Raw genomic sequence first — 24,989 nt, 5'->3', positions numbered from 1 at the left:
ATCACACACAACCTGTGGTTTGGGGCGGTTTTTGGAAGAAACTAGTCATGTTTTTTCTAATTCTAGACAAACTTTTTAATAAAATTATTGTTCCTATCATGATACGTACACTTCTGCAAATGTTCTTTCTATTAATTCAGTGAACTAAAGTAGAAAATAGAACAACTTTTCAAACATACTTTGTAAGGCCTCAGTCACACGGGTGCATCGGCACCCGTACACCGGCGCCGATGCGCCCATGTGACTGCAGGAAGGAGACGGACGTACCTGCAAATGGCCGTCTCTCTGCAGCGCTGGAGGAAAGAACATGTGACCGGCTTCATTGCCGCTCATGTGTTCTTTCCTCCGGCGCTGCAGAGAGACGGCCGTCTGCAGGTACGTCCGTATGCTGGTGTCAGTCACACGGGCGCATCGGCGCCAGTATATGGGTGCCGATGCGCCCGTGTGACTGAGGCCTTAAAATGATCTCCTCCACTCCTACTCAGACCTTCGCGACTCCTAGATTACTGGCAGACAAACCCAGTGAAATCTAACTTTAAAATTGTGTAATTCCAAACTATCTCCCCCTAGTCAACTGTCTGTAATTTAAAGGAGTTGTCTCCCAATGGGCTTTACCTGTCAATGTAGACACCCCAGCCGCGGCTCAGTCCCGAAGTGAGTAGCGCCAGGTAGACGCGCATCACTGCTCCATTAACTTCCATGAAATCTCCAGACTTAGCCAAGTTGACCATCTCTGGTGGTCCCATTGAAGTGAATGGAGGAGTGATGCGTGATTACCTGCTGCCATGCACTTTGGTACTGAGCCACGGCTGGGGTGTCTGCATTGGGGAAAAGGGATTGGAGTAACAGATGACTGCCGGATAAGGCTATTTTTCCCATCTTGTTTCAACTCTACATTTAGCGTATGCATCGGAAAAGATCCCGATGTACATTCTAAATAAATTCATAGCCTTTCATTGACAGTTGGAGGCCAAAAGAGTGTGCTGTTGGCCTCCGAATTACCGGTATAGGTCAGTGTACCGCAAAAAAAAAAAAAGCATGGAACTGTATAGTAGACTAGGTTATTCCATACTAGGGCATCCAGCAAAACACATATGTTTAATGGATTCCAAAATATCCTATCAGTGATAGATGCCACTATATAACATAAAAATACGGTTATTGGTATCTGCACCCCAACACTATCAGCAGTTCACTAATACAATGGGCTGGCTAAATGAAGAGCCGTAGCTCCAAAAAAGCTTCACACACCAGGTACCACGGGTGAAGGGGTAATCCAGGAGAGACATCCCAATATTTGACTATACAGGGGGTTAACATTGCAGCCTTCCATCAGATAACTGCAGGGTGTTTCAAAAAGATGGACACATTTTGAAATTGCCATATCTTTGCAACCACGAACCTCTCACGAAAGAAGGCCAGACCATCTGGAAGGGTCAGACATGGAGTTTCAAATAATTGCCACAAGATGCCTCTATCAGGGCACAAACAGTCGCTGGCCTTAGTCTTTCACAAGCTGGTGACCCCGCAGACAAGGCGCTTTATGTTCTACAATTCAGACTGAATTAACGGGAATTGAAGTAATTGCACTCATCTGACAATTCAATATTTGTTGCTTGTACTGACAATTTGAGGAAACAAGCTGTTTATGTAAGGAAAAGCAGTCTGACCACAAACTTCAGAGGAAGAATTCAAGAGATTTTTCTGTGTCTCCCGTGCAAATCCATTCATTGTGCCGGCCAAGACCTGGTGATCCCTCATACCACTGTCTGGCGTGTTTAGGCGACATTTAATCACGAGGCCACATATACAATGGTACAGGGTCTTGATGCAGGTGACAGAGGAAAGCATCTAGTGGTGCGATATTACAGAACCACTTTCAGGCCTTGACTTTTAGGCCTCATGTCCACGGGTGGATTTGAATTGCGGAATCCGCGTGAGACACCCCAGCGGATGATCCGCAATACAAGCGGCCCGTAGGGAGATATGGCCCCCTGCAGCTTAATTAAGGCCTGCGGATTTGTTTTGTGGACCTTCTGGTCTGGAAAACAAATCGCAGCCTCCTCCATCTTGCTGCGGATCCTGCACATGTGACTTCCATTGAAATCAATGGAAGCCATCCGATCCGCGGCCTGGCGCACCCGTAGGAGGAGAAAATGAAGACCCGCAGAAGAACCAGACTGGTAAGTAGAAAACCTGCAGTGTCCTCTGCCAAGGGCATGGTCAGCTTCCACTGAACTCCCACATGCGGAATCCGACCTGCCCGTGGACATGAGTCCTTACTGAAGCAACATTTCAGCTAAGCGGTAAATTAACCTTTATAATGTGCGCATATGGGATAAGAAAATCCACACAAAACTGTACAGCAGGAGCGCAATTCTTCAAAAATGAACGCATTTGTGCCATTTCTCAAATATGAGTATAAGACCTTTTCTTTTTCAAGGGAAACATAGTTACGGGGCAAACGTATCACAAAATTCTGCAGAAAAAGCTCTTCAAAATTTAAGATTCTGAAAACAATTTTCAGCAAGATCAAGCACCACCACATTGGCACCTTCAACGTTTTCTAAATGACTTATATTGCCTCAACGTCAGTAGGCTGCACGGGATCCGAAGACTTGGCGCTACTTTCCTGGCCTCCTCAAAATCTCCAGACATGACACATAGCAGCTGTTTCTTGTGGGGAGAAGACAAAGACCTTGTTTTTGTGCCACCATTAGCATCTAATCTGGGTAACCAGAATCCCAGCAGCGGTGACATCAGTCTAAGACGACACCGGGGGGCATTTGGAACCCAACCAATAGTCATCTCGAGATGACTGTAGAGCAGCTGGAGGCCATATGCAGCACTTCGAAAATGGTTAGTAAAACTTGCTAACTAACTTTGTAACTTTTTATGTAAATGTAAGGTGTTGCCGCTGTGAAATATACTGTATTGGAATTGGGTCCATCTTTTTGAAACACCCTGTACGTCAGAGGTCCTCCTTGTGTATACCTCCAACATAGGCTGCAAATGTGATAGGAACAAAGCCTTTGGGTACGTTCAGACGTAGCGGAATTGACATGCATTTTCTGCAACAGAAAATCTGCACCATTGTTGTGGATCCTGACAAGGATCTGCCGCAAACATCACCCCCTTCAATTAATAGCGTGAAATCTGCTGCAGATCAAGGTCAAAAATCTTAGCAAAATCCACACTAAAATCCACTACATGTGAACGTACTCCTAAGGGTCTCTATATAACAACGCAGACATCTGCAGGATCGCATACACAAAAGACTATTTGCAAAGTTTCTAATTTTTAATTGTACAACTGAAGACGGTAATGTGACTGCAAAACGAAGAACAGAAACAATTACTGCATTTTGTTATCACATGAGCAGCAAATCATCGAGAACATTCCTCTTCAGATGTGACAGCCAAGTTATCTGCAGCACAACCCATCAGGGTATTCCTTTACACTTCTGAATAGGTTTCTCAGTTCTTATATCAATGTGCCGCATTGTCCGACTGTCAGACAGGGAATAAATGAGGTCAGGGCAGCTTTTTATACAGCAGTATCAAAGAATATCATTTCAACGTTTTTTTGTAAATCAGCATCAATAATCAGGATTTTAAAATGTTCTTCCTGCAGAGCCTTTAAGAAATACTACATCCCAACAAACGGTGGGTGCCTGGCTCGTTCGTTCCTTAGTCATTCGATTGAAATCGTGATCGTACTGTCGTTCTCAGTCACTGAATGAGCCACAATGTATCTGTCCGTATTAACAAACCGCCCGAGAGAACTCTGACATCATTCAAACGAGAACACTTATGTAAACGGACCGTTACGTAATTGTTTAATCAATGATCTTTTGCTAAAACAGCAGAATGCATGACAATGGATATTAGGGTGGAAAAAAATTAGGTATGAGGCCGCATGCACATGGCAGAGACCGATTCCGCATGCAGAATTCGGCCCTGGCAGCAGCGGCGTTCGCGTGTACCTGCTAGCTTGAATCTTCATCTGTACTGCGGATGGCCCGCACGGCTCGCCGTCGGAAATGCACAGTACAGATTTCTTTTTTTAAAACTGTTGCGTTTCCCGTGGAATCCGCCGCCCGTCTGCAGTCTCAAGTGTGGACGGGTTGTGGGTCGGACGGCTTCCATTGAAGTTAATGGAAGCCGCCCATGCGGACACCGCAGGAAAATGGAACATACTGCGATTTTTCATCAACGCACAGAAACAGCAATTGGTTTCCGCTCGTATACATGAAGAATCGTTTTTCCATAGCATGCTATGGAGGGTATGTGCTGCGAACTCTGAAGGTGGATCCCCGCTCCGGATTCCGCAGCAAAATCCGCCTGTGCGCAGGCAGCCCGAATATGAGGGCATAGGGTAGATTAGTAAATCCTCCATGTTCTCTGCCACAGAGTTCTTCCACATTTGACACAGATTTTACCTTCTGTAATGAAATAAACAGCAAACGCAGCACCAGATTGTGCAGGAGATTTCAGGAAAACTCCCCAGAGGAAGCTCTCCGCTGTGCCGGCCATAGGCTCACAAAGCTGGGTGTTCTGTATAGGGCTGCAGCCCTTTGGTGTTGGTAAGCCTCCTAACTTCCACCGCTGCAGGGCCCTACCCACTTATATGCTCTTCAGTGACAAGCACCATTATTTTTCCTTTGAATGTAACAACCTCTTTACAAGTTTACCTTGAAACAAAAATATGTGAAGTGCACATAGGAAGCACAAAACGCACCCACATCCATATCAGCAGTATTTTATATGCAGTGTTTGCTTATTCCAGGCACCCGTCGATACTTGGACAATGTTAGGTTTGATCAGAGAGTTCTTGGAACAGACAGCAGTTTTTCATGTGTTCTCTTGAACTTGTACATTCCTTTGGCCACACACACCCCATGTGAATCACACGCTACCTACTCCATGTGACTGCAGATGGATTTTTTATTTTTTTTGATCTGGCAAATAATAGCATGTGAATGGTTGCTCAAATAACCAAAAACACCCCATCTCTGGGAACCATCCACAAAAAGCTGTACAGCTCCATGTGCATTTGATGCAGAATTGAAAATAGTCTAATTTTGACAGCAATTTGTTTTCTTTAAATGAGTTCATAGAAACTAATAGGAGATTCCTCGCGAGGAATCGCCCAAAAACAGCATTGCTGCAATAAAAGAATCATTCATGTGAAGAGACACATGGAAATCAAGGGGTCATTTTCACGTGCAAGTTCTGTCCAGATCACGACCAAATGGAATTTGTGCATAAAAATTTCCCATGTGAATCCAGCCTGAGGGCTCATTCAGACGAGCGTGTTTATGTGCGTACATACGTGCACACATAACCACGCGTCTATTAGAACCATTGGCTCCCTATGGCGTGTTCACATGTCTGTGCTTTACAGGTTTGCAAACGCACGTACCTGCATTACATAGGACACACTTGCACCATAGTTCCGTGGTACGTGTCAATATTCCCCGCGGGAATATTCAGTGACAAGGGGGCTCCCTGCGGGGAGTAAAGAATTCCCTGCCACAGCTGTGGAAGAGGATTGCAAAGCTCTCCCATTGATTTACAAGCAATAGGATGACGGCACTCCAGCAGTGATTTTCAGGGAAGGGCTTTAAATATAAGCCCTTCCCTTAAAATCATTATAGCTGTAGTAAAAAGATAAATAAATACTCACCTCTGCGGTGTTGTTGGGGCTTGGCACGTCTGCTCTGTCCTCGTCAGTGTAATGACGTTCTTTCAGCAGGCGGGGATTTAAAATCCACACCTGCTGAAAGGGCTGTGTCGGATTGGCTGAGCGCTCGGCTCCTGGCTCTTCCATCCTCCTCCCCCCGCAGACAAGGACACCGTATATCGGCCGGGCGTGAAAACTGAGCCGATATACGGTCGTCTAAATAAGCCCTAAGGATCACAAGGCTTTCAGGTTGTACGAGGTAAGATGGTTGATGGGTATTAGAACATGTATCCATCCAGACAACAGAGGAAACCACTCATTTGAAAAGCAGTGACAAACTAAAATGAGCATAGTATGCAAGCTCACTTTGTTTAGTTAAGGTACCTTTACACAGACCAATAGTTGCCTGAATAATCACAAACGAGCAATTACAGGTGACCGTTGGCCCATGTACACCCAGCCCTCAGTGAGAAGTTGCTCAGTTGTCGATATTAAGCAGCTTAGAAGCTGTCCAACCCGTGGCCCGTCTGCAATTGACATTCCGGACAGGCCACGGATTCTGCAGGAGTTTAAAAAACATAAATAAAAAAATCCATACGGCACTTGCCAATGGCGAGCCATGCAGATCATCCGCAGTACAGAGAAAAAGTAGAAAATACAGGTACGCATGGATGCTGGCTAGGCACGGGGTCAGATTCTACCACGGGCTCCGGCATGCAGAATCCGACCGGCCTGTGTGCATGCGGCCTTAACAGGAGTCACTCAATCTATGAACGGCTCCTCTTTACTGTGAATGGAGGCGGGTAGTCAGAAGAGATCTCCAGCCATTCTGCCTCCTTTATCTGGCAGAATCGCTCCTGGGTAAAAGCACAGAAGTGATAATCGGTGGGATGGCTGTCAGACGTTTATGCACCAAACAATCGTCCCGTGTAAAGGTATCTTAATGCCACGTTCTTATGTGGACAGGAGGCATGCATATCTTCTTGATGGAAGTAGAAGAGGTTTGACCACGATGACCACTCATTTCTGTGATCACCAAACAAATACACCACACTAATCCCGTACTGTGTAATCCCCAAAAACGGATGGTCCTCCACACATCACCCCTCCTACAACCCATTTGTACATGGGCAATGTAGGTATAGGTTACTTTACAGTCAAATTGCTTTTCCAATAAAAAAAAAAAATACATGATTGAAGACCTTCACACACGGACGTATCATTAGTGGTCAATACACCAGAAATCCACATTGGTCACTTAAATGCTGCGGATTTTGCCGCTGTGTGAGTTCTAAATGAGCCATATTGATAGTTTCCCTGTTCTAGGTGAACAAATGGTTAACACTGCTTAAAAAAAAAAAAAAGACAACTCCATATAATAAGGCAAAGTAAATATAATTAAAAGTTGCATGTAAATGTCCGCCGCCACCTCCTCTAAAAGACAAACATACAGAAGTGCTAGAAGCAGACAATGAACAGATGACAAATAAACACATGCATAATGTATGCGCACTTGTCAGGGAGTCAGCGTGCAAAACCACATATCCATATTGTCCGAACAAACAATACAGAGGAGTGAACATTTATTTGTATCCTCCACCAAATAGAACCGTGAAATAACAAGTCGCAACATTTTCTTTGCAATCCGGTTATTTATCCAAGACGTAACAGAACAGCTGGCCTTGTGCTCGCAGGCACGACACTCCAAGGGCTCTTCATCAGCCGCGGGGCACATCCTAACCTCTTTGTAAAGCAAGCATTTAATGGTGTCAGCGAGCCTCTATTATATCTCAGTCAGTGAGTCATGTTCTTCCAGACACAGAGAACAGCAGAAAATAACAGAAGAATGTACAGCGGTATAGCTGGAGAAACATGCCATCAAAGGTGGCAAGTGAAATGGCCCTCTTCCTGATTGATATATCTACGACCTTATTAAAGGAGGACCAGATGTATCTTCGGTCATTGGAGCCTTGCGGCAGCACCCCGCTCCCTATTGTAGCTTCTCATTTCTTAATACTCCCCTGTTCCAAATACCACTAGATTCGAGACTCAGTGCTCTGAATCTGTCAACTGGGCGGTGTCAACCACCAATGGGTGATGTTAGAGTTGACTCACAGTGGAGACCACTCACTAAACAGATCAAAGCGCCAGGAGACAAATTTAATGGGACTTGGTAATAAAGGACTGGTGAGGGGTGTCAAGAGAAAAGAAAAGCTGCGATAGATTCATTGGGTGGCTGTAAAGCAATGCAGCTGAGAACACGGCAGGGCCTTTCAAATTGACATTATAAAAGCTAAGCAAAAAGTAGGAAATAATTAACAGTTACGGTCTAGAAAGGTTTAGTAGCAAGAATGTAACGCCGTAGTGCAGGTCACGGCAGCGCAGAGCTTACAATACGAGGTTGCTATGGAGAGCACAGGAGAATTTTGCAGAAAATCATTTAACCACAGTAACGTTTTTTGTTTCTAATATTGAGAATAGATACAAGTAGACGGCAGTAGTCAATAAAAGGGGCATTTTGAGCTCAGTTTGGAGAAACCACCTGATACATTAGGGACTAGTCACACCTCTGTTATGGCTCCTTCCCACGGACGGATTTCGGACGCGTAATAGGAGGCGGAAATCCGCTGCGTTGCCCGCAGCTATTAGATTCTATTGAACCTAATAGCTCAATGCTCACGGTGCGGAATTCCGCCCGTGAAATCACCCGACCTCACCCGCGGCATGCTCTATTTGCTGCGGGTGTACGCGCGGACGGCTTCCATTGCAGTCAATGGAAGCCGTCCGTCAAGCTATCTTCCGCTGTAGTCACATGACGCTGTGGCGCATCACACCGAATCCTCATGCGGGGCGTAGGACGCCGGATCCGCAGGTATGTATTGGGGTCTCTGGGGGAATTCCGCGGCGGAGCCCGTCACGGTCGTGTGCAGCCAGCCTTAGGGCCTCCAGTCAGAATTCTGTTCTGTTTTTGGAGCAGAAATATGGAATTACAAACGGAAAAAAAAACATTTCTTTTCTCCCATCTATTTCAGTGGATTTAAAAAGACAAAAACAAAAAGTTTCTTTCCGTTCCCTTGGGTTTTCCATTTTTACCTGAACAAATAGCGTAGTCTGCAGAGCTATCTGTTCTGGTAAAAAAACGGCCACCTCAGGGAACACCCGTACTAATACTGTAAGGCCGCCTGCAGACAGGCGGAAATTCCGCGGTGGGATTTCCCGCGGAATTTCCGCCCCTGGAAGCTGCCAAGGATTGCGTTAACAAACGCAATCCTGGGCAGACGGCCGCAATTTGGCTGCGCGAAATCTCACGCGGCAAGCTCTATTTTTGTGCGGGCTCGCAGAGCCGCACACAGAAACGTCAGTCACCGGCCGCCGGCCCCGCTCTGCGCATGCGCCCATGAAAGAGCCGGGGCCGCGGGAGAGGCGAGTGCCCGCGCTGCTCTCTGCAGATGCTTGGGTCAGCTCCTGCTGCGAGAATTCTGCGAGAATCCGACCCGGCCGTCTGCAGGCGGCCTAAATGTGAGGGTAAACTCTGTCTGTTACCTTTTCACAGCTAAACCATTGAAGTGATTTTGATGAAACTTGTCAGGGAGATAGCTGGCATCTTGTGGAAGGACATGGGCTACGTTTTATCCTGAAAATATATAGTTCTCTAGGAAGCGTGACAAGACAGATTTATTTGGTGATGCGCAGGCGAACCTCTGCTCCACCGCCAGCGCTGCGTGGCGAAGTGGAAGGGAAGAGGGTACAAATCATAAGCTATGCCTTAACAAAACGGGCAGACAGATGCCATTGCCGCACATATGCGATTATTAAACTAGCAGTGATGCCCGTGTTGCCGGGATTAAAACTTGAACCAAAGACACTAGCATGGATTGAGATTTGAAAGAAAATCTGTGTTGCCCATAGCAACCAATCGCAGCGCAACTTTTATTTTACCTCAGCAGTATAACAAATAGCAATAAATCACAGTGCAGCCTTTAGTTTACCTCAGAAATATAAGAAATTGCCACCAATCACAGCGCTGCTTTCATTTTACCTCAGCAGTAGAACACGTGAAAGCTGGGCTGTACGACAAAGACAGATTTTGCAAGCAATCCAATATGGTGGATAAAGAATGGTTGTGTCAAAGGGCAATTTTGGCACCAACTAATGAGACTGTAGGACGGATGAATGAAAAAAATATTTCACAAGTCGAAGGAGAAATTGTAGAGTATCTGTGGGTGGATAATGTTTCGGACTCTGAACACGTCACCTCACACCCTGTAAAGTTCCCTAACTCTTTGGAGCTGTCAGGAGCGCCTTCTTATAAACTGAGGTTAAAACTTGGTGTTCTGATCCTATTAATGCGTACTCTTGATGCGCCAAAACTGTGCAACGGCACACGATTACAAATTATACACCTGGGGCGAAATATTTATAATACCCATTATATGACTGGAATAGCAAAACGAGAAAGTGTTTTAATCTCGCACAGTCTCATAATACCGGCGGATTTACCTTTTCAATTCAAAAGGCTGCAATTCCCCCTAAAAATAACATTTGCGCTGACGATCAATAAGGTTCAAGGGCAAACGCTTAGGACTCCTGCCCACGGCCGTGTCAGACTCTGCCATCGGAATATCGCAGCGGAGTCCAATACGGCGTCGCACAAAGACCCCATACTCATCTCTCCGTATGCACCGCGAGAATCCCATTTGGCAAGCCGACAAGCATTCGCAGTGCAGCACATGACACGTCGGCAGTGGGCGGTGACGGGTAATCACACGATACTTCCGCTGTGCTCACAGCAGAAGTATCACGTGAAGGATGGCATCCATTGACTACAATGAAAGCCAGACGCGCGTTTTTTCAGCAACATATAGAACATGTCGCGATTGCTTTCACGCTGCGGAATTCCGCAGTAGACTTCCACAGCATGAACATTGCAAGGCAAAAAGCTATTAGGTTCAATAGAACCCAATAGCTGCAGAATAGCGCTGCGGATTTCCGCCATGTAAAACGCTGCAGAAACCAGTCTGCGGGAATTAGCGCTTAAGGTAGCAGGTGTACATTCAGAAAAAAACATGTTTTTCTCATGGGCAACTGTATGTAGCGGCTCACGTGTATGTAGCCCACAAAACCTTTATATCCTAGCAAAAGATGACAAGACCAAAAGCATATAGAACTGTGCTGACAGCAAATTGCAGTTACATTCCTTTCACTATTTCAACTTTTTATGTTTCCAAACACAGCAAAACACAGATTAGGTTAAAAAAAAATAATAATACTACAAATTCACCGCAGACGAACACGCAGGTAATTAACTAATAAGCAAATAAAGCACCCTGCTCTTTAGAAAACAGTGAGGAAAATGGAAGCATTTAATTCCATTTTTCTGCTCCAAAAATGGAACAGCAAAACTTGTGACCCAAAGTCCTAAGGAAGGCGTGAATGAGTCATTGGTTGTGTTGGACTATATACACACATATATGCTCACTGTGAATGGAGGCGGACAGAACTATCCCCAGCCCACTCCGCCTCCATTCACTGAGCGATGCAGGCAGGATAGCTGCAGATATTGAACTATTGTTGATCTATCCCCCAGCATTCATTGTGTATGGAGTAGAAAGCAGATAAGCTCAATACACTTTGCAGTAGCTCGGGTCGGTATTAAAGACAGTGTTCTTATTGAATTCAATGGGAGCGGAGCCGGTTATACTAAAAGGGCCGCTGCAGAGTACAGAGCTGTCCGCTTCCCTACAATGCGACAGCTGCCTACCCCACAGCTGATCGGCGGGGATTCCTCGCGGCAAAGCCTTGCTGATTAACTAGAGATCCTGAGGGTAGGCCATCGATGGTTAAAAATTGGACAACCCCTCACTTTTGAGCCCTATAGACAGTGTATGAAGCTTAAAGGCGTTGTCCCGCAACAGCCAGTGCAGTTATACACTTCTGTATGGCCATATTAATGCACTTTGTAATATACATCGTGCATTAAATATTGGCCATACAGAAGTTATATACTTACCCCCTCCCGGTGTTGGCGTCCCCGTCTCCATGGCGACAAACAAACTTCTTCTCTGGTCGCAGGAACAGTCACGCTTGCGCACAGAGGATTCTTCTCCTGGATGGTCCGGGCTCACGAGCTGCGTCCTGGCTCCTCCCCCTTTTCAGCGTGATCGCGTAGCTCCGCCCCCGTCACATGGTGCCGATCAGCCAATGTGGTGGCTGTAATCGGCAGTGGAACGTAGATAGCAGAAGAACATCCACGGTGCACCATGGGAGAAGACCCGCGGTGCACCGTGGGAGAAGACCAGCGGCAGCCATCTTGGACAGAAGATTTTTTAAAGTTGCTGAACGGGGATTCAGGTAAGGGAATTTTTTTTTTTTTTTTTTTAATAACACATGGCAGTGGTTTTCCTTTACAGGTACTGGGGGATTGGACAAAAAATTTTTTATCTTTCGGCGCGGGACAACCCCTTTAAAGGTGAGGACAGCGGCATTTTAAAGGGGATTAAACTTGAACTTTTTTTCAAATTCATTTTGTAAAAGAAAGCAATGAGAAACGTATTTCAGCAGCCCTGTCACTGCACTGATCTGGGAAAGAATCCCAAAATCATTTTATGGAGAGCCAGTAATGCTGTTAGATTAGATGAATGACATCATGATAGACTAAGGAAGACGGCATTATAAGAAGACACGTGTCATGTGTTTACTAGACAGGGAGTGATTACTGGAAAGACTACACATATCTCAACAAGAAAGAAATGTGTAATAGTAGCTGAACAAGATTTGTGAATTCATCCCAACAATGCTCACCCTGGAGGACGAGCTCTTCTGTGCTGGTACTTGTCTTCAGAAATCAAATGCCCAAAGTCTTGTATTCCCTGGCAAACCAACACATGACCTTGAACACTTTCCATGTCTCCAAGTCCTGTGGAACCACTGCTATAATTGAAGGAAAGTGTACTTGAGGTGGTCTCCTTCAGCTACGATAGGCGCAGATCATCCAGGAAGTCATCCACCATTGTCTGGTGGAGATTCACATACCAATCAGTGTTGAGTCCCTGGAATGAACACCGGTCCAACGACGGCAACGTGCACGCATCTTAGCAGAAGGAAGCACTTCAAGTACGCTTCTTTACCTCAGTCATTGCAGTGGTCCCACAGGACTTAAGAGTTTTCTGCTTCATGCATGCGACTAACTATCCAATTGCTTTTTACTGTCTCTCTTACAGGGACCGCAACACAAAATTGAAATCCATGTTGTGGGGCCCCCAGGAGCCCATGTACCATACCATTGTGTAACCCATTAATGCCTTACTATTCTAGTACGCTATTGTTATTAACATAGAACGCCGGTACGGAGATATAGTGCTGGATCAATGACTACACCCTGTATATGTTTCACTGAAGCTACAGAATACCACGATGAGAGATAACTACAGTTAGGGCCAGAAATATTTGGACAGTAACACAATTTTCGCGAGTTGGGCTCTGCATGCCACCGCATTGGATTTGAAATGAAGCCTCTACAACAGAATTCAAGTGCAGATTGTAACGTTTAATTTAAAGGGTTGAACAAAAATATCTGATAGAAAATGTAGGAATTGTACACATTTCTTTACAAACACTCCACATTTTAGGAGCTCAAAAGTAATTGGACAAATAAACATAACCCAAACAAAATATTTTTTTTCCAATATTTTGTTGCGAATCCTTTGGAGGCAATCACTGCCTTAAGTCTGGAACCCATGGACATCACCAAACGCTGGGTTTCCTCCTTCTTAATGCTTTGCCAGGCCTTTACAGCCGCAGCCTTCAGGTCTTGCTTGTTTGTGGGTCTTTCCATCTGAAGTCTGGATTTGAGCAAGTGAAATGCATGCTCAATTGGGTTAAGATCTGGTGATTGACTTGGCCATTGCAGAATGTTCCACTTTTTTGCACTCATGAACTCCTGGGTAGCTTTGGCTGTATGCTTGGGGTCATTGTCCATCTGTACTGTGAAGCGCCGTCCGATCAACTTTGCAGCATTTGGCTGAATCTGGGCTGAAAGTATATCCCGGTACACTTCAGAATTCATCCGGCTACTCTTGTCTGCTGTTATGTCATCAATAAACACAAGTGACCCAGTGCCATTGAAAGCCATGCATGCCCATGCCATCACGTTGCCTCCACCATGTTTTACAGAGGATGTGGTGTGCCTTGGATCATGTGCCGTTCCCTTTCTTCTCCAAACTTTTTTCTTCCCATCATTCTGGTACAGGTTGATCTTTGTCTCATCTGTCCATAGAATACTTTTCCAGAACTGGGCTGGCTTCTTGAGGTGTTTTTCGGCAAATTTAACTCTGGCCTGTCTATTTTTGGAATTGATGAATGGTTTGCATCTACATGTGAACCCTTTGTATTTACTTTCATGGAGTCTTCTCTTTACTGTTGACTTAGAGACAGATACACCTACTTCCCTGAGAGTGTTCTGGACTTCAGTTGATGTTGTGAACGGGTTCTTCTTCACCAAAGAAAGAATGCGGTGATCATCCACCACCGTTGTCTTCCGTGGACGCCCAGGCCTTTTTGAGTTCCCAAGCTCACCAGTGAATTCCTTTTTTCTCAGAATGTACCCGACTGTTGATTTTGCTACTCCAAGCATGTCTGCTATCTCTCTGATGGATTTTTTCTTTTTTTTCAGCCTCAGAATGTTCTGCTTCACCTCAATTGAGAGTTCCTTTGACCGCATGTTGTCTGGTCACAGCAACAGCTTCCAAATCCAAAACCACACACCTGGAATCAACCCCAGACCTTTTAACTACTTAATTGATTACAGGTTAACGAGGGAGACGCCTTCTGAGTTAATTGCAGCCCTTAGAGTCCATTGTCCAATTACTTTTGGTCCCTTGAAAAAGAGGAGGCTATGCATTACAGAGCTATGATTCCTAAACCCTTTCTCCGATTTGGATGTGGAAACTCTCATATTGCAGCTGGGAGTGTGCACGTTCAGCCCATATTATATATATAATTGTATTTCTGAACATGTTTTTGTAAACAGCTAAAATAACAAAACTTGTGTCACTGTCCAAATATTTCTGGCCCTAACTGTACATGTGTTACTTGCAAATTAAAATCAAGACCTGGATTATCTCTCATTTTCTTCTATACATTTTTTGTAAAAAAAATAAAAATTCAAGCCTCTAGAAGAAGTTATTTTGCTGCAAAACTCAGCCTGCAGTTACATCTTGAGCAGATATGCAAGTGATTAGAGTTGTGGAGTGATTAGATGAATGGTCTTTCCATGCTTGGCCTATAACAAGGCTCTAAGAGGCTACTTTTGCATAGTGATCCACTATTTTGTGCTTGTGTAGAGCTTACTAACCACTAGACAAGTGCAGGCGGGTTATTTTCAGTTACGATTTCATGTTTAGTTTGGGCATTGATGACGGTCATGTCCGTGTCCTGAGACCTCGGAGGGGGAACGCATCAATCCAGCCTTTGCTGTAGAGTGGCACACTGCCCCTACTGCTGGTGTGATGGTCTGGGGGTATTGCATATGACAGTCGGTCAACCCTAGTTGTGGTACGAGGAACAATGACAGCTCAGCAATATGTTCAGGACATCCTGCAGTCACATGGAAGCCGCCATAAGAGGAATTTTCCTGCAGGATGATGATCAGCCGCACACACAAGGGGGTCACAGGAATGTCTCCACAACAGTGCCACACTTCCATGGTCTGCCTGGTCACCAGATTCATCACCAATAGAACATGTATGGGACCATCCGTGACACCCACTTCAACAGACTACCAGTCTGCATGACTTAGAAGCTCAGTTATAGCAAATAAGCCAGATACACCGCAAGATAATATACAGAACCTGTATGCCTCCCTGCCCACTCGTATCACATTTTACATCCAAGCTACAGGTAGTACAACAGGGTACTAGAGCCTCCATGCCCACCTGTATCACATCTTACATCTAAGCTAGAGGTGGTACAACAGGGTACTAGAGCCTACATGCCCATCCGTATCACATCTTGTATCCAAGCTAGGGGTGGTACAACAGGGTACTAGAGCCTCCATGCCCACCCGATCATATCTTACATCTAAGCTAGAGGCGCTACCACAGGGTACTACAGCCTCCCTTCAAGTGCTCAGTTTTCTGATATAGTAATCTCTTACTTAAATCAATGTTACAATCAGACATAGAAAGTTTTGCTTAAGTCTGACAACTTCTAGGGGAGGGATTTTTTATTTTTTTTGCTGCAAGGAATGTATGTCACAGATGTCAAAATAAAGGTCATATTTTAAACCAGCAGAGATCAGGGCTCACTCACAGGGGACTATTCTGTCTGCGTATTAAGCCCGTAATTTTTTTACACACATAATAAGCAGCACTAAAAGCTCGCCGATTTACATTGAGCCATTCAGATTGCGTGTGAAAAAAAGCGCAGCATATCCTATTTTGGCACATAATACGCCCTACTACAGGCTATGGGTGCTTAAATTACGCAGCAAATACGCCTTTTTCACGCACATTTTCCGCGTACTGTGTATTACGCAGATAGGATATGTCATGTGAGTGAGCCAGCCCTCCGGATAACGCTTTGAAATGAGGGCATTTACTGAAGAAAAATACAATGATGGCAATAAAGTTTACAGCAAAATAAATGGGCAAGAGAAACCAGTCAGCGCTGTCTATATTTGATACTCGGGAAGCTTGATTTGCACCAAACAATATTAACCCTTCTATACGTGAGACACTGCAGACACTAAGACTGAAGCCCAAGACACCAGTAGAAAACACATTCCAACTTCCATGCAAGAACCTTCGGCCTTTATGTATCATCTAATGTGGATTGTACTGCAAGCTTAAGAAAGCCGAGATCCGACACATGGCAGCTGATGCCACACAAGAATTGATCCCCTGGCATCCTAAGCATGTCTGTAGGACAAGATTTCATAGAGCAAGACTTTGGTCAGGATTAAGATATTAAAACAAACATCCAAATCTGAAACCTATACAGGAGATCAGATAACATAAAACACTAACTCAAGCCATTTATACTAAAGGCACTATCTTTAACACGACAGATCGGTTCATCTACAGATATCACTTTTACTAGATCTATACGTGAATGCTATCCAGAAGTCAAAAATAAAATAGTAGTTGAGCTCAAATTTCCTAAATATTCCATTTATCCCATCTGCTTCATCCCATACATGAAAAGCCATGGAGTATAGGGCAACCATGAACTACCACAAATAACACTGCATGAATACAAGGGCGATCAAACGATACTCACTTTAACATATGCATAATCTAAATTGTTGTCCATCTTCCAAAAAGCAATTTCTCCAGATTTCTATGACATGGACGCTATACTGCTCCTCATCATTTAGGTTAGCATTGTCCTTGAAGAAAGACTTAAGGGCCAGACATGCTCCATCCTTCCAACGGTGGCCAACACTGGATCATCTGCCTTACAGAGGTTACATTAAAGAGCTATGAAAATCACAAATATAGACTTGTGACATGCCAATCCTGGGCTGTGAATTCACTCATTGTCTAGATTTCCAGCAATACACACTAGTTTGTATAGAGTCTGAAAGGGTTGATTGTGTTTTACTGACAGTAATGAAAGAGTGGGGTCTTGTGATAATCAAAAAAATATGTCAAGTCTCACCAAACATTGTAATGGTCCATGATGTGCAACCCCCGGCACCTCCCAAAAAAGCCTGTACCATTGTCATTGGCCAAAGAAAGAGTGCACAATTTCCAATAGATACTGTCATAGTAAATCTGGACTCTACCATATCAATCGGCCAAGATATCCAAGTAGAATAATTATATTTAACGTCTTAGCCGTTCTTCTGCGAGTCTGAGAGATAACAATACTCAACATGGGGTGGTGCCAACTATTCATTCTACTGGCCTAGCGTGACTTCAAGATTTCCAAGACCTGCTAGACATGACGACACTTCTACTACGATATTGTGTGCAACAGGTACGTGTTTGTCTAATTATTCTGAATGGTCGAATATTGAGAGGAGGAAGGCGGTACAATTCACCATATCACAGACTACATATTGCCCTGGTGTACGGTCTGTAGGGCTAGAGAGGTGTATTCTGGGTTCAATGTACTTCAATAGGTTTGGCGGGCGTTTTCCGGTTTAAGATTAATACTGTTGCCATTTGTGCTCTTATCTCAACTCTGCCAAGACTGGATACAGTTTTAGCTGCTCCTCAGTGTACAGCAGGACTAAGTTATGTACCAGTTCGCAGCCTGGGGACGTAAACAAGAGTCTTCTCACTCACGGTAACCCAATATCTTGAAAGCGGTGGGGGATTAAAACAAAGTGTAATAGAAAGTTGTATGACTTTTCAGTAATAGAATGATTAGGAACGGTCGTACAAGACCAGAAAACCCCTGTCACATTGATTTCCATTAGAAAAAATAATCAGATAATTTAATTGAGCATATAAACATAAAAGGGCTCCCTTATAACATGTGGGTGGTGGGGAGCACCACTCATTTCTTAAGAATGCCGTTTATACTTACGTCATTTGCATGTCAGCATTCTGAGAACTTTTTTGTCTTTAAACTGGAATGTATGAAAAAAACTTGGAATATTTAAAGTAGATTAAAAAGATGGAAATGTGTAAACCACCCAACATTGAGTCTAATTTATACTTAATATAAAAAGCTAAAGATTTCTATCATATGCATTTAATTGAATTAAATTAAATTAAATTACATGTCAGAAAATCTAATCTTCCACTTTTCGTTCCTGGATGCAGAGGATTTCACCCGCTGACATGTAGATTTCATTCTGGATTTGTTAGCCAATCTTGGCCGCAGAAATTTCCAATACTTGTTAAAAAGAACGTGTCAGTGGTATTAACCCTATACAATTGCTACAGGGGCAGACTACAGAAGCAGTTCTGTCTAAAAAGAATTTGGATATTGTTCCATTTTAAAACATGCCTGCGAAAACCCCTTTAAACTTTAGCATGCAATGCGGGAAAGTTTTAAAAGCGTTTTTTTGCGGGTAGGATTTCAAAATGAACAATGTAACACTTATTTTCGGAAAGAACTGCTCATCGGTACTCTGCCCCTGTAGCCTGTTTAGTAGGGATAGGTTCCCTTTAATAGGACCTTGAAAGTAGTTTTTGTTCAGTTATTAAAAGGCGTTATCCCAAAATCTACAATTATCCCAAGTGGGGGTCTCACCACTGAGACCTCTACTGATCCTGAGAACAGGGTCCAGGGTCCAGGGTCATCCCCCCCCCCCCCACACACACACACACACTTCTCACTGTGGGCATACTTTACCACACACGGTGAGAAAGAGATTGAATTGAGAGTTGGTTGCGCAAGCGCTGTACCGCTCCATTCACTTTCAATGGGACTGCCAAAATACAGGAACTACGCTATTTCTGTCAGCCATATAGAAATGAATCGAGTGGCGGCTGCAGATATTTGACAACTTGTCCCAATTATTCAGACATCACTGTCTGGGGATGTAGTGACAAAAAAAGGGACACACGGGACCCCTCGTTCTCAGAATCAGTAGTATAGGATATAACTTTAGATTTTGGGGAAACCCCTTTAATACATCTAAAGGACCATTTAGACACAACGATAAATCGCTCAAAAGAGGTCGCTCAAGCGACTGTTATACAGCCGAGTGCTGGGAGCGGAGGATGCAGAAGACAAGCGGGGTGTCCCTGCTTGTCTTTTGCATACAGCTGTTCCCCGCTCCGAGTGCCCGGCTGTTATACAGCCGAGCACTCCCAGAAGAGGATGCAGAAGACAAGAGGGGTGTCCCAGATGTTTTCGACTGTTATGCAGTCGAGCGCTCTGCACCAGGTATGGAGAACAGAGCTGGACCGCTCTGTTCTTCATACCTAGCTCGTTATCAGGGAGCGGGATAAAGACAACAATGAACGACGGGAGAACGAAAACTGCACGATGTCAGTTACAGACAACGATTATCGCTCAAAAGACAGCTTTTGAGCAAATTTTGGGCGATAATCGTTGTGCTTAAAGGGGCCTTTAGGAGACTAATTTTAATTACAAACAGATTAAACAAGTTGTAGACAGGCTTGCAACATTTTAATGAGGCCAGATAACATTGTTTTAATGTAAGTCAATTGTAGAGTTCTTGGGGACAAATGACAACTTAAGTAGGAGCAGCACTAGTGCTTGCCAACAAGTGCCAGCTAAACCGCTTGTAAGATTAAATTACATTTCAGGCTTCTGTTTTGAGCTAAAAATACCAATATTCAATTAGACATAATTAGGATCATCAACATATAACATAACTATTTGAAAGATTGACTGAGGTCATAAACCCTGGCGAAAAAAAAAAGCTGAAAGGAGAAAGCAACATGAGGAGATAATTCATAAAAGATATCAAACGGAGGGAAAAACTGTTTAGAAGTAGAAAGTAAGTTTCTGTAATCCTACCGCTGTGAAGGGGCCGTACTACAAACTTCTATAGGTCTTTATATTTTTTTTCATGAGTTCAGCAGCAGTATTACAAATATATGAGACGAGCTAGAACCTAACTCAATGATGGTGGCCAAAGCTGGTCAAAGACATTGGCTAATTACCAGATTAGTCTATACATTTGTATCTGTGAGCAGTTGGGCATTTCATCCCCCAATATTTGTACATCCCGCTCGCTCACTTCCTGCAGACAAGATGAAAAGGTCATCAATTTCATTGAATTTCTTCATTACCCAAAAGTAGCATAAGGCTGGGGCAACTTTTCCTAGCATGACTTTTCACTTTTATAGGATTAAGATACTGATAACTTATCCTCGGGGTAAATCATGAATACCAGATTGCAGGGGTCCGCCACTTGGGACTCGCACCGATTAATGGTTAGAAGTGACCAGTGATACTCAGTGCTTACCAAACACAGTGCCATACATTGTATAACTGCTGTGGATGGTATAGCAACTCAACTCCCTCAACTTGAATGGGACACGGTTGCCCTCAGGCCACGGGACTGATGAGCATGAGGTCACATGCCTAAGAGGCCGTGGTGCTCAAGCAAGCGCCATGGCCTCTTCAAACAGCTGATCAGTGGAAGTCATGAGTGGCAGAACCACACTGATCGGATATTGAGGACCTTGGCATCTTACCCCCAGAAAACCTCTTGACTATTGAGTAAGAGCTGCAGTTCATAGGATTGCACTCCATTGCATGCAACTCACAGTATTCCCCTGGACTGCAGCTTAGTTAAAAAGTCTATTTAGCCCAAGCCTTAAAATCTGATCAGTGTGGGAACAACAAGGTCCTGTTCCGAACACTCTAAAATACAGAAACAGCCAAGTAAGCGTCCTTCGCTCTTCCAATATCTCCCATACACCATTAAGGGGTAGTCATCGCACATGGACAACCCCTTCTTTGTTGGGAACAGGGAACTTCACATCCTTTTTATGAATTACTGACTGTTGCATTATAGAGTACTTTCCTCTGTATATTCCTTTAGTGAGGGGCTTCTACTTCTATGAAACAATAATATATGGAGAAGGCCTGGGGTCAAAAAAGGCCACGCACTGTTTACTAGTTGTGTATTCTCTATGAACAACTCCAACGTGAGCCTTCAGCTGTAAGCAAGTGTCCCCAGGCTATTTAAAGAGGGCCACATGCGTTTTGAAGGACAGACTAGAATGAGTCTTCTTCAGATGTGTGCTGGTCCTCAAGGAGGAACACAAATATACTTCATTACCGAGCCATTTACAAGTAACCGATTTCCAGTGATTATTCTGATGGAAAGCTTTGGCTTCGGGGAAACAAGTTTTTCCATACAATGAGGAAAATTGGCTTTTACCTCATGGTTTTTTCCCATCCTCTGGATCAACAAGAAGTGGGAGTTATTGGCTGAACTGGATGGACATATGTCTTTTTCAGCTTTTCACACTTATGTTATTATGATTTACTGACTGATTTCCTTAATCCATGTGCAAAGATTCATGAATATACCGTACTACTGCTAACCTTGTTTTGAAATATACAAAAGTAAAAATACAGTAATTGTATCAGATATGAGATGCAAGAGAAAAAAAACAAAAAAACGGGAAGAAAGCACTGCTAGAAAAATTACAAAAAGTAATGACCTAGGCCAGGGCTTCCCTACGTGTTCCTTCCCCAAGGGCTCCACAAGGGATTATAAGGGGCTCCGAAGGAGGGTCTAAGCCCCTGCTCTACTCATTGCTGTAGCGGTGTCGGAATAGGCTGTACTGAGGAAATAAGCATCCAGGACCTGCGACCGGTATGGCAACGTGGATAACATGAGCTGGCTCCTCAGTACAGGCTGTTCCGACACCGCTACTGTGGTTAGTAGAGAGGGGACCAGCGGCGGAATATAATAGGGGCGATTGGGGCAACCACCCTAGGTCTGAGACTACAAGGGGGCCCCCATGGCCATTCCAATTGCCCCAATTGTAATCCGCACTACTAAACCTCCTGCTTCAGGTAGAGGAAGGGGTTGGCAGTGCAGCAGAGACAGGGAACACTATGTGTAGTAAGTAATTTAACCCCTTCTCCTCCCTGCATCTGAAGAGCATAGCGGCAGTGGGGGACCCTATCACTATTGGGGCAGCAATACTACTGGGGCCGCAATGAGTGACACTATCACTATTGAGGAGGACACTAATAGTACTGGGGCAGCAATCAAGGGCCCTATTACTACTTTGGCTGCAATGAGGGACCCTAGCACTATTAGGATGGCAATGGGGGGGGGGGGGTTGTTATTCCTACTAGGGCCACAATGCGGGAGCCTATTACTACTGAGGCCACCAATACCTCCTGATGGATTTGCTGCAGAATTTACAGTAGTTGTAGCAGCAAAGTGGATGGGATTTTGAAAATCTTATCCACACGCTGTGGAAAAGATCCGCACAAGACCCGTGCGGATATTGACATGTGGTGCGGGATTTAATTCAGCAGCATGTTAATTTTAAATATAAATGTATATCAATAGCCCATCCAGTGCTCCAGCGTTCCTCCTGATTTTTTCCTTTAAATGATCCTGCTTTTTTTTTTATAACCAAAGAGGTTAATAAAAAAAAAAAAAAAAAATCATATGCCGATAGGCAACGTCCCTAACCCCTCCCCTGGCCACACCCTCTGTCCAGCTTTCTTGGGGCTCCATGAGAAACTTCTGCTTCAAAAAGGGCTTCATGGCTGGAAAAGTTTGGGAACCACTGACCTAGGCAATACTAAACAGGCACAAAAGAAAAAGGTCCACTCAGTAGTATGGTAATAAACTACACGCAGTCTTTGAGAAACAAGCAATAAAAAGGCACAATAAAGTTGGTTCCTCATTTGCACTTGGGGTTCCGCTTTCCAACTCTGTTCGGGAAGAAGGAAAAGGAAATCCCCGTGGCCGGATGGCTCTGTCTCTGGACAGAACTGAACAGCGCCAAACGGATCCCACTGACTATAATGGAGTACATCCACTTTCTGTTCAGCTGCCCGGCTTTTGGACAGAAGAAAGAAGTGCTGCATGCAGTGCTTTTCCTTACGGTATTTTGAGCCGGATCTGCGGTGGAGCCTTCAACCAGAGATCCCAGCGCAAATGTGAAATCGGACATAAGATGAGGAACAAAACATTATTATAAGATAGCATAGGTCAGCAATAGTTAATCGGCCCGGGGTCCTTCGCTGAGGACCCTGACCGATCAGTTGAGTGGGCGCATGCTGTCAGCGCCGCAAATACAGAGCAGAAGCCTCAGTGCAGTGGCTGGTACTTGTAACTGCTGGCGCAGCTCCCATTGATTTCAATATGTGTTGAACAGCCTCCGACATCAGAGCTATGCAGGAAATGTTAATGTTGGACGAGGTCAGACACGGGATTGAAAATTGTTAATTTTCAAAACATTACTAATAAACAGAGAACCAACAACACACTTTCCCACCCATAATAAAGAAGACCTGGGGAGTGTGCAGGTGGCAGGGAAATTGGATTGGAAAGAGTTACGTTTCAAGTCGGGGCCTCCATAAATTGGGCATTTTTTCCAGCACATTCAAATGGATTGAGATCCGGAAAATTTGGAGGCCAAGACAACACCTTGAACTCTATCATGTTCCACAAACCATGCATGTACTTGGTTTGCAACCATTTTTAGGTAGGTGGTACATGTCAAAGTAACAACCACATAAATGCCATTACACGAGGTTTTCCAAAGCATCACAATGCCCAAGTCGGCTTGCCCTTTTCACATAGTGCACCCTTTTGCCATGTGTTCCCCAGGTAAAGGATGCACACACCCAGCCAGCATCCATATGATGTTGAGGAAAATGTGATTCATCAGACAAGGACACCTTCCATTGCTCCCTGGTCCAGGTTCAATGCGCAGGTGCTGACTGTCGGTGCTTTCGGCAGTGGACAGGAGTCAGCATGGGCACTGACTGGTCTGTGGCAACTGCACCACAGGCAGCAAGTTATAATAGAAGTGCATTCTCATATCATAACCAGCATTAACTTTTTTAGCAATTTGCGCTCCACTGTGTCTTCTAGGGGAAATCAGAAAAGATCCCATGTGCATCAATGAGCCCAAGACACCTGTCACGGTGAGGCCAATTCTCTAGCTGTCTTTCCTTGGACCACTCTTGGTAGGTACCAACCTCTGTATACAGGAAACGCCCACAATACCCGCTATTTTGGAGATGCTCTGACCCAGTCGTTTAGCCATCACAATTTAGCCCCTGTCAAAAGTTACTCAGATGTTTACTTTTTCCTGTTTCTAACACATCAACCTGAAGAACTGAGGCCAGTTTCACATCTGCGTTGCCACAAATACGGCTCAAAATACCAGAAGAAAAAGTGCTGCATGCGGCGCTTTTCTTTCATCTAAAAGCCGAGCAGAAACCGAATGGACTCGATTACAGTCAATGGGGTCAGTTCGCCGCTGCTTGGTCCCGTCCGGCCACTGGGATTCCCCTTTCCTGCTCCCCGAAAGGACCAGGAAACCCCTCCTGACTTGACAAATTTTTTTTGTTTTTGCGTAGTGAACTAAATTTTTCAAAAAAGCAATACAATAATAAATAAAGGTATGCCGACACATGCCACCCAAACACTTTGGATAAAGAAGTCCATGGACACATTTGGCAATGAAAAGAGAACATTTCCTGGCTTATATACACAACAAGTGAATCCTTGACTGCATTGTTTTCAATGGGAAACCTCACATCGCACTTACGTGCACACTGATGTGTTTTCCGAACCCATTGAAAACAACGGCGATGCGTTCAGAGGGAACACCCAAAGATAGGACATGCCACAATTTTTTCATGCACTGCGTTGTGGGGGA

General features: G+C 44.4%; 1 protein-coding gene across 5 annotated transcripts in view; it reads right to left on the bottom strand.

Moving 5' to 3' along the window:
* The window catches only part of MYO5A (myosin VA), a 146,135-nt gene that overhangs the window by 104,950 nt on the left and 16,196 nt on the right, over positions 1 to 24,989 (bottom strand). For 4 of the 5 annotated variants that reach the window (XM_066592583.1, XM_066592585.1, XM_066592586.1 and 1 more), the window contains exon 1: positions 16,963 to 17,097. The exons of the other annotated variant lie outside the window; for it this stretch is intronic. In XM_066592583.1, the coding sequence (XP_066448680.1) occupies positions 16,963 to 16,995 (33 nt within the window). In that variant the 5' untranslated portion in view covers positions 16,996 to 17,097. Of the gene's footprint in view, positions 1 to 16,962; positions 17,098 to 24,989 lie in introns of those variants that run through there. 5 annotated transcript variants of the gene reach the window in all.

The sequence above is a fragment of the Eleutherodactylus coqui genome, chromosome 2, assembly GCF_035609145.1.
Source record: "Eleutherodactylus coqui strain aEleCoq1 chromosome 2, aEleCoq1.hap1, whole genome shotgun sequence".
Classification (NCBI taxonomy): domain Eukaryota; kingdom Metazoa; phylum Chordata; class Amphibia; order Anura; family Eleutherodactylidae; genus Eleutherodactylus; species Eleutherodactylus coqui.
This window is presented reverse-complemented; position numbering and strand designations above follow the sequence as displayed.